The sequence below is a fragment of the Rutilus rutilus genome (genome assembly GCF_951802725.1).
Source record: "Rutilus rutilus genome assembly, chromosome: 8".
NCBI classification, from domain to species: Eukaryota; Metazoa; Chordata; class Actinopteri; order Cypriniformes; family Leuciscidae; genus Rutilus; species Rutilus rutilus.
The window spans coordinates 1141759-1152500 of NC_140222.1; the positions used below are offsets into that span (position 1 = coordinate 1141759).

The 10742-nt window shown below is 44.3% G+C and overlaps 3 protein-coding genes across 3 annotated transcripts in view; 2 read left to right on the plus strand and 1 right to left on the minus strand.

The window, feature by feature from the left end:
* Positions 1-492: 492 nt before the first annotated feature.
* On the minus strand, positions 493-4161 carry mrpl20 (mitochondrial ribosomal protein L20). The gene is made up of 4 exons (XM_084417192.1): positions 3943-4161; positions 3098-3208; positions 2919-2996; positions 493-1064 (listed from the first exon to the last, which is right to left on the minus strand). Exons 1-4 carry the CDS (start codon positions 4027-4029, stop codon positions 891-893), a joined length of 450 nt encoding a protein of 149 aa, XP_084273318.1. The 5' UTR covers positions 4030-4161; the 3' UTR covers positions 493-890.
* A 391-nt stretch (positions 4162-4552) lies between these two features.
* On the plus strand, positions 4553-9841 carry sdhb (succinate dehydrogenase complex, subunit B, iron sulfur (Ip)). The gene is made up of 8 exons (XM_084417180.1): positions 4553-4681; positions 6501-6634; positions 6706-6791; positions 6945-7081; positions 7169-7285; positions 7536-7637; positions 7798-7920; positions 9538-9841. Exons 1-8 carry the CDS (start codon positions 4622-4624, stop codon positions 9616-9618), a joined length of 840 nt encoding a protein of 279 aa, XP_084273306.1. The 5' UTR covers positions 4553-4621; the 3' UTR covers positions 9619-9841.
* Positions 9842-10520: 679 nt separating this feature from the next.
* The window catches only part of mfap2 (microfibril associated protein 2), an 11651-nt gene continuing 11429 nt past the window's right edge, over positions 10521-10742 (plus strand). Inside the window, exon 1 of the mRNA XM_084417189.1 lies at positions 10521-10602. The gene's annotated coding sequence lies outside the window, so the exon portion shown is untranslated. The remainder of the gene's footprint in view (positions 10603-10742) is intronic.

The following is a 10742-nucleotide window of genomic DNA, read 5'->3' on the forward strand; positions in this document are numbered from 1 at the left end:
TGCTGAAGTGTTCTCTTTTATTTATATTTTTGTTATTCTTAATAATTATTGTTGTGTTTAATTGTGTTGTTTCACACTGTAAACTGGATGTTCCAATAAAGCATAAAAACATTATCGATGGAAACTGCCAAATAAGTTTTGTGTTAATAACAAAATGAAGGAAGTGTCTTACAAAAATACTTCACAGAATTTATCCTGCTAAACTTGTTTTGGAAAGATTTAAGATTAATATTTCCTATACCTGTGAATTCTGTGCACTAGAAAAAGAAACTTGTATTTACTCAAGATTATTTTGAAAAGATTTAGAAACATTTATGAGCAGAAAACTGAAGTGTATGATAGAAATGTGTGTATTTGATGTGCTTTTTTATACTCAAAATGACAATTTGGAATGTAAAGAACAAAATATTATAGTTATTTATTTTGTTAGGAAAATACCATTTACATAAAAATAAATGTTTTTCACATTTTAAAAATGAATTTAAACTATATGTAAATCTTGTGGAACAAACAGAAAACAAAAAAGCGCTGAAAACATGTAATGCTTTGAAAACAGTGGATTTTATGTCATTTCCTGGCAGTTAATGTCAATGTGATAATGTGAATATATAATACCTCTTGTTCTGATGGCATTTAATTAATAAAAAAAAGAGAAAGAAAAAATGAATCAGGATGAAATGACACAATCTTTATGTATTAGTCTATTGTAATATATATTTGCGCAGACAGGACTTGGAGACTTTGATTATAGATACAGCACAACAGTCATTCAGTAGGAAACAGTTTTATTTGATATTGATAAGCACAGTTATTTACAGACGGCAGGCTCATCACTCTCACACACACACACACACACACACACACACACACACACACACACACACACACGTTCAGTGCAGCTGTGTGATGCGCGAGAAGACTCCCGGCGGCTCGCTACCGTCCCCCAGCGCGGCTCTGAACCCCTCCTGCTGCCGCGCGCGTGCGAGTTCTGCTAGCGCCTGGAAGGAGCGCGGCTCTGTGATTGACAGGTCACACAACACACGCCTGTTCAGCTGAACACTACACTGTAGAGGAGAAACACACACATGTGTTACACGGCCGTCACACGTGAGCAGGAGTGAATCAGTCACACACACACACACACACACACACACACACACACACTCTCATCCTCACACTCTCTCACACTCACTCTCACACTCACACTCACTCTCACTCTCACTCTCACTCTCACTCTCACTCTCACTCTCACACTCACTCTCTCTCACTCTCACTCTCACACTCACACTCACTCTCACACTCACTCTCACTCTCACTCTCACACTCACTCTCACTCTCACACTCACTCTCACTCTCACACTCTCACTCTCACTCTCACACTCACTCTCACTCTCACTCTCACTCTCACACTCTCACTCTCACTCTCACTCTCACACTCACTCTCACTCTCACACTCTCACTCTCACTCTCACACTCACTCTCACTCTCACTCTCACTCTCACACTCACTCTCACTCTCACACTCACTCTCACTCTCACACTCTCACTCTCACTCTCACTCTCACACTCTCACACTGACTACGTTTACATGCAGCCAATAACCCGTTCAAAACCGGGATATTAGCAATAACCCGGTCGCGCACGGCCATGTAAACACCGGCAAAAACCCGGATATGCTCATATCCCGGTTTTTAAAAACCCGGATATTACCCCTGGGGTACCCCTTTTCTAACCCGAATATTTGGTCATGTAAACGCGTATCGGCATATCCCCATCAAAAGGAACATTGATTTGTGTTCTGCGCATGTTCTATTCGCAAGGAATCTTGGTCTTTTGAGTAGAGACGGCGCATACAGAAACCCGCGTGCAGTATACCGGAAGTAAACAAGAAATAGAGGTAAACATGGCGAGACGCAGCACAGCACCACACTTTTGGAGCGAGGAGGAAAGCGCAAACAAAGGCGATCGTTATCTGCCCCGAACTATTCATTATCCGCGTGCTGCTGCTGTTGTTGTTGTCTTTGGATACAGGAAGAAGAATTGGAAATGACGCATATTGCGTCTTAAGGTTGTCCGTACGTCCAGACGCTAACCGTGCGTCGCCGTTTACATCGGGATATTCCCAACTGATTACAAATTCCATGTATACAGGAGTAACTCTCTCTGCTCACGCATGTAAACGGGTTATTCCGAATGTTTCAGAAACCCAAATAGTGACCTTAACCCGACCATAACCCGGATATTGGCTGCATGTAAACGTAGTCACTCACTCTCACACTCACTCTCACACTCACTCTCACTCTCACTCTCACACTCACTCTCTCACACTCTCACACTTTCTCACTCTCACTCACACTCTCACTCTCTCTCACACTCTCTCTCACACTCACTCTCACACTCACTCTCACACTCACTCTCACACTCACTCTCACACTCACACTCACTCTCACTCTCACACTCACTCTCACACTCACTCTCACACTCACTCTCACACTCACTCTCACACTCACTCTCACACTCACTCTCACACTCACTCCTCACACTCACTCTCACACTCACTCTCACACTCACTCTCACTCACACTCTCACTCTCTCACACACACTCACTCTCACACTCTCACTCTCACACTCTCACTCTCACACTCTCACACTCACACTCTCACTCACTCTCACACTCATACTCTCACACTCATACTCTCACTCTCTCACACACACTCACTCTCACACTCTCTCATTCTCACACTCACTCACTCTCATTCTCACACTCTCATTCTCACTCACTCACTCTCACACTCATTCACACACTCATTCTCACACTCTCACACTCTCATTCTCACACTCTCACTCACTCTCACTCACTCTCTCACACTCACATTCTCACTCTCACACTCTCATTCTCACACTCTCACTCACTCTCACCTTCAGCAGGTTGTGTATGAGCGCAGGATACTTTAGCTGGTGCTCTCTGGTGGCACCGGCGATGCGTGAAATCCACAGCTGCACACACACACACACACACAGAGAGATCATGAGTGATTGACAGGTGAGAAGAAGCTCATGTGTCTGTGAGTGTGTGTGTGTGTGTGTGTGTTCTCTACCTGTCTCATGCTGCGACGCTTGGCTTTCCGGGCTTTGCTAGCGTAGATGAAGGCTCTGCGAACGGCTCGCACCGCTAGACTGTAGCAGCGGTTCTTCCTGCCGCGGAAGTGCTGCAGAAACACACACACATCAGAGTCAACTGCATTCTCTCAAAGTTATGAACAAACGTTCTTCCAGTGACGTTAATAGAGCGTTTGTTCAAAGTTATCTGGTCTTTAATAATGTTCTCTAAAACGTCAGAACTAAAACATTATTAATACAGCGTTCATGGAGCGTTTTTCTGAAACGTTTGAGCTTGATGTTCGTTTTTAAATTTTACTATTTGTTTCAGAACATTCAGACAGACAGACACTTACAGACAGTGAGACAGACAGACAGACAGACAGACACTTAGACAGAGAGACAGACAGACAGACAGAGAGACAGAGATACAGACAGACAGAGAGACAGACAGACACTTACAGACAGACAGACAGTTAGACAGACAGACACTTAGACAGAGAGACAGACAGATATACAGACAGACAGTGAGACAGGCAGACAGACAGACACTTACAGACAGACATACAGATCGACAGACAGACACTTAGACAGAGAGACAGACAGATATACAGACAGACAGTGAGACAGGCAGACAGACAGACACTTAGACAGACAGACAGATAGACAGACAGACAGTGAGACACTTAGACAGACAGACAGACAGACACTTAGACAGACAGACAGATATACAGACAGACAGACAGACAGACACTTAGACAGACAGACAGATATACAGACAGACAGACATACTGACTGACTGACTGACAGACAGACAGATCTCCACATGCCTCCATCCTCTCACCCGCGCGTTCTTCAGGAGCTCCTGCACCTTCCAGTACCGGTCGGGTCCGCGGTTCCGGATCCAGCAGGAGAGCGTGAGGAACACCATGATGATCAACCAATCACACTGATCGATCTGATGATGAGTTAATGCTGATCAACTGAGTTTACACGCGTGACCTCGAGCTCTCGTGCACAGCTCGCCTGCACCGGTGAAGCTGCGTCATATCCGGGGCACACGAGAAAATAAATGTGTAATAAAAGCACAAATGCTTTATTTTAAATTACACTGTACACAAACATTATTATTATTGTTCAAATGCTATAAAAAATACAAATACCAATAATTAATAATAATTAATATGACAGTAGAACACCGTCAAAGCAATGTTTTCACTAACGTTAGTTATGTATGTGTTTTATTCTCGGTTATTCTCATGTACTGCGTGCGGGTAATATTTTTTTATAAATTTGCGATAAGTTAAATATTCAGCTGTAATTCATATAATGCGATACACAATCACTTATATCACTCGCGGGCTGTGTTTCAAACCCTACTAATCTGCCTTCCTAGTGCACATCATCTGTGGGCATCAGACGCGGTATCCTCCCTCGACAGGAAGCAGCGCGTGTTGTCTGAGAGGCGGCCCGCGCGGTGCACTCTGGGCCGCTGGAGGACCGAGGGTCAGACTGACGCGATCATGGCCGCTGTGTGTTTCTCCTTGAGCCGCTGCGCTGCACTCCATCGCCCCGCGATCACGGTAAACAACACCATCTGACCAACCACAGCTCGAGTTCACACTCACAGTCACACACGATCACATCAGTGTCTTCACTGTGCCAGACTCGGGTTAGGAGCTTAACACTGTTATAGTGACGGAGCCTTTATTGTGATCAGTGTTGTGTCGCACGATCGTGAATATGAAATGACAAGCTGCTGTTTTATATTATATAGTGATGATGTGAGCAATGATGTAGAATATAATGTGACGTATTTTATATTTTATCCATTAGAAAGCATTTTATATGTTACTATATCAGTGTATGATGTTCATAATAAACAGTCCTGATGTTCATTAGTGATCACGTGACAGGTGTTGATCTCATCCTTCCCTCGGGTCATCAAAAATGCTCAGAATTCAAACTAATAATGTTAAAAATGTACCAAAAAATGATTTTATAATGTCTGCATGTGTATCTGAATGAATACTGAATGGAACTGACTTTAGGACCCAGAGGAACAGCTCATTTACTCCATATAGAGCTAGGCCTATAAGGCCATCTAGAGTCATGAAATATCCTCTTATATTATTATTATCCCAATGTCAAAGACTCCCAATGTAAGATATTTAGAGCTGAATTAAAAGGGTTATGCATAAATTGAGTTATTTTGAATCTAAGTTGAAAGAATGTGAGGAATGTGCAAAATGACTATTTATTTATTTATTATTTATTGGTCAAATCTAGTAATTTAAAGGTAAAAAAAAAATCTCCAAAAAAATTGCATTAAAAAAAAAAGATTCAAAATGAAATACAATAACCTTTCTGGACAAAAAAAATTAAGTATAATTTTAAGGGAGTCCGTGTGTACCTTCAGAGTGTTTCTGTGTGTTTGGTGACAGTGCTGTAGTTCCGCCTGCGACCGCTAGAGGTCAGTGTCAGTAACGTGTGTTTGGTGTCAGTAACATGTGTTTGGTGACAGTAACGTGTGTTTGGTGACAGTGCTGTAGTTCTCCCTGCGACCACTAGAGGTCAGTGTCAGTAACGCGTGTTTGGTGACAGTGCTGTAGTTCTCCCTGCGACCACTAGAGGTCAGTGTCAGTAACGCGTGTTTGGTGACAGTGCTGTAGTTCTCCCTGCGACCACTAGAGGTCAGTGTCAGTAACGTGTGTTTGGTGACAGTGCTGTAGTTCTCCCTGCGACCACTAGAGGTCAGTGTCAGTAACGTGTGTTTGGTGACAGTGCTGTAGTTCTCCCTGCGACCACTAGAGGTCAGTGTCAGTAACGTGTGTTTGGTGACAGTGCTGTAGTTCCGCCTGCGACCACTAGAGGTCAGTGTCAGTAACGTGTGTTTGGTGACAGTAACGTGTGTTTGGTGACAGTGCTGTAGTTCCGCCTGTGACCGCTAGAGGTCAGTGTCAGTAACGTGTGTTTGGTGACAGTGCTGTAGTTCTCCCTGCGACCACTAGAGGTCAGTGTCAGTAACGTGTGTTTGGTGACAGTGCTGTAGTTCTCCCTGCGACCACTAGAGGTCAGTGTCAGTAACGTGTGTTTGGTGTCAGTAACGTGTGTTTGGTGACAGTGCTGTAGTTCTCCCTGCGACCACTAGAGTTCAGTGTCAGTAACGTGTGTTTGGTGTCAGTAACGTGTGTTTGGTGACAGTGCTGTAGTTCTCCCTGCGACCACTAGAGGTCAGTGTCAGTAACGTGTGTTTGGTGTCAGTAACGTGTGTTTGGTGACAGTGCTGTAGTTCCGCCTGTGACCGCTAGAGGTCAGTGTCAGTAACGTGTGTTTGGTGACAGTGCTGTAGTTCCGCCTGTGACCGCTAGAGTAACGCGTGTTGTCGGTGCTGTTCTCCAGGCGGTGCGGTTCGCGCAGACAGTAGCGGCTCCCGCGGCTCAGCCCAGGATCAAGACGTTCCAGATCTACCGCTGGGATCCAGACACCGTCGGGGACAAACCGCGCATGCAGACGTACGAGGTCGACCTCAACACGTGAGTGGAGCCGCCGCCGCTCAGAGTCGTAGAGTGTGTGCGCGTGACTGAGTGTGTGTTGTGTCTCTCAGCTGCGGGCCGATGGTTCTGGACGCGCTCATCAAGATCAAGAACGAGATGGACGGGACGCTGACCTTCCGGCGCTCCTGCAGAGAGGGTGAGACGCTAGCGGTTCGTCGCCGCGCTCACAACTGAATAATAATATATATGTGCTATATTTTAGTTTGATAATGTTTTTTATTTAATATTTTGCATTTTTATGGTACTAAATATTTACGCTACATTCATGAAGCCCTGATCTGCTCTACAGGAATCTGTGGATCTTGCGCTATGAACATCAACGGCGGAAACACGTTAGCGTGTCTGAACAAGATCGACACCAACACCAGCAAAGTGTCGAAGATCTACCCGCTGCCGCACATGTACGTGGTGAAGGACCTGGTGCCGGTGCGTATCTGAACCCCAGCCGTGTGTGTGTGTGAGTGAGTGTGTGTGTGTGTGTGTGTGTGTGTGAACACTGTCTGTCTCCTGCAGGACATGAGCAACTTCTACGCTCAGTATAAATCCATCGAGCCGTACCTGAAGAAGAAGGACGAGTCCAGAGAGGGGAAAGAGCAGTACCTGCAGAGTGTGGAGGACCGAGAGAAGCTGGTACACACACTCACTGTCTCACACACTCACTCACTCACTCACACTCACACTGTCTCACACACTCACTCACTCACTCACACTCACTCACTCACTCACTCACTCACACACACACACACACACACACACACACACTCACTCTCACACTCACACACTCACTCACTCACACACACACAGTCTCTCTCCCACACACACACACACACACACACACACAGGTCTGTGGTCTCACTGTGTGTGTGTGTGTGTGTGTCAGGACGGCCTGTACGAGTGTATCCTGTGTGCGTGCTGCAGCACCAGCTGTCCCAGTTACTGGTGGAATGGAGACAAGTATCTAGGCCCGGCCGTCCTCATGCAGGTCAGTCCACACACACACACCTCCTCCACACATCATGTTTTGAGTGTGAAACAGATTGTTTTGTCTTTACAGCAGCTCTAGAATAAAGTTATTGTCCAGCTAGAGTTAGCTGTCACACCCATTCGCTCTCTGAAACGGTTGCTTTGCTGTTGTGTTTCAGGCGTATCGCTGGATGATCGACTCGCGTGACGACTTCACTGAGGAGAGGCTCTCTAAACTACAGGACCCGTTCTCTCTGTACCGCTGCCACACCATCATGAACTGCACCAAAACCTGCCCGAAGGTGAAACACACTGACCGCCTGACGAGGGCATGCTCGTCCCTCGTGTTCTGATGCTCGTCCCTCGTGTTCTGATGCTCGTTCCATGTGTTCTGATGCCTGTTCCATGTGTTCTGATGCTCGTTCCCTGTGTTCTGATGCTCGTTCCTTGTGTTCTGATGCTCGTTCCCTGTGTTCTGATGCTCGTTCCCTGTGTTCTGATGCTCGTTCCCTGTGTTCTGATGCCTGTTCCATGTGTTCTGATGCCTGTTCCATGTGTTCTGATGCTTGTTCCATGTGTTCTGATGCTTGTTCCCTGTGTTCTGATGCCTGTTCCCTGTGTTCTGATGCTCGTTCCCTGTGTTCTGATGCCTGTTCCATGTGTTCTTGTGTTCTGATGCCTGTTCCATGTGTTCTGATGCTCGTTCCATGTGTTCTGATTAGGGCTGTCAATCTTCCTCTATAATACTATTCGAATTCCATTCCTTATTTTATTTAATATTCGAATAATATTCGAATATTAAATGCTCAAATTCATCCTATTATTAATATTTACGACATTACAAAGTCTTATGGATCGCCAATGCGTGATGTTGATCGGTCTCATATCTTCACAGATAAACCGTCAGTTTGTCTGTTATTGCCTTTTGGCGGACAGCTGGTAGCAGTTGAGCCCCGTGATGAGGAGAGAGGCAGAACATAAGTAATTCTTGCCTGTTTTAGCGGCGGTTCCTCGGACAGATCGCCTAGCTTGTCAGGTTGTAAGTTGTCATAAAAAAAATAACGTATATTTTCCTCTCCGTTTTGGCCTTCCGTCCACAATGAGACGGCGTTTTTATTAATGAAAACGCACTCCAAAGTGGATATATTTGAAGACGCCGTTTTCACGTGGTAGTGTGGACTGAGAATCAAATTGTTGATCTCCGTTACCGTGGAGACATTCCTCTCCGCGACTTTTGACAGTTGTTATGATGATACAGCGTGGATAACGTGCACAATTGTGTTACGATTCAAAAACTTTATTGTTTATAAGACGAAACAAAAGCATTTAATTTTCACATGTGTGTGCCAAGGCGGCGAGAAAGGCAAGATTGCATTAAACAAAAAAAAAACATAAAAAGCAATATTCGAATAGGAACTTCAGCATTCGAATAGTATTGATTTTTTAAAATTCGAATTATATTCGAATTTCGGAATTCGTTCCAACAGCCCTAGTTCTGATGCTCGTTCCTTGTGTTCTGATGCTCGTTCCTTGTGTTCTGATGCTCGTTCCATGTGTTCTGATGCTCGTTCCTTGTGTTCTGATGCTCGTTCCTTGTGTTCTGATGCTCGTTCCTTGTGTTCTGATGCTCGTTCCATGTGTTCTGATGCTCGTTCCTTGTGTTCTGATGCTCGTTCCATGTGTTCTGATGCTCGTTCCATGTGTTCTGATGCTCGTTCCATGTGTTCTGATGCTCGTTCCTTGTGTTCTGATGCCTGTTCCATGTGTTCTGATGCTCGTTCCATGTGTTCTGATGCTCGTTCCATGTGTTCTGATGCTCGTTCCTTGTGTTCTGATGCTCGTTCCTTGTGTTCTGATGCTCGTTCCATGTGTTCTGATGCTCGTTCCATGTGTTCTGATGCTCGTTTCTCGTCCCACAGGGTTTGAATCCAGGCAAAGCCATCGCTGAGATCAAGAAGATGATGGCCACTTACAAGGAGAAGAAAACGGCATCAGCGTAAAACACTGAAGATGTTCATTCCTGCAAAGCTCTCACACACACACCTAGACACTCTAGACAGGACAAAGATCATGTGACCTGAACTATCCTCGCGGTTCATCACTCCATGAACACGGATATGCTTACGTGTTTGAGTTTAAGATCTTTGACTCGTTTTATCTGGAGATCTCTCTGTATATTAAATAAATATATGCTTGAAGTTGAAATAAATACATTGAAGTTCACTTCACAATGTTCTGTGTTTTAACTGACAAAAACATTTCAGTGTTTGATAGACGTTTTTCTCAGATTTGAAGTCAAAAGTCTCCTCACTTTTCTTTCTGACTCTTATTCTCATGTTCGAATAATAAAGTGTGGATGAACTCTGAAATAACACAAATGGAAGTGTTGGAATTATCAAAATTCTTATATTTGAGCTGCTGCTTTGTCTAATTTCCAGCGTTTAACTTAAACTTTTATTTATTTATATAGCACATGTAATAAAGTTATTGCCAAAAGTGCTTCACAGTTATAACTAAAACATACATAACATTTACCATGCTTAGACGATTGAAGGTGAGGGAAACATCTATTTTACTGTACAGTACAACTCATACACAAATAAATTAAAGTAAAAAATACAGCCAAAATTTGTATTTGTATAAAATGCAAGATGGCGTTACTGTTGTTCGCCCGCGTGAGGGCGATGAAGATCACGTGTGAGCCAACGGTAGATCACCCACGAAAATAAGTGATTTAAACACGAGCTAACAAGCAGACATGGGTATATAAGAGTTGTATAGTGCATATTAAATGTATGAAGATATATCTAGCGTTATATTCACGGTTTTGGATGAGGTAAGATGGAGTTTCACATTCCTGTCAGCGAGACTCGGACTCGGGGAGGGATCGGGGGCGGGGTTTCGCACTGTGGGCGGGGCTTCGCTGAAACTTCAGACACGCTGAGATTTGAGCATCACTCGAGGAATAAAGGACAGAATCAAAGGTGAGCAGATTCATTCTTAAATATTATATTTAGTATATTAAATGTAAACATCTGAACTCAGCGAGGATTTTTTGCATGAACTGCTTGCATGTCATTTAAGTCATAGTTAACGTGCGTAGAAGCTTGTGTACTGAACGGAG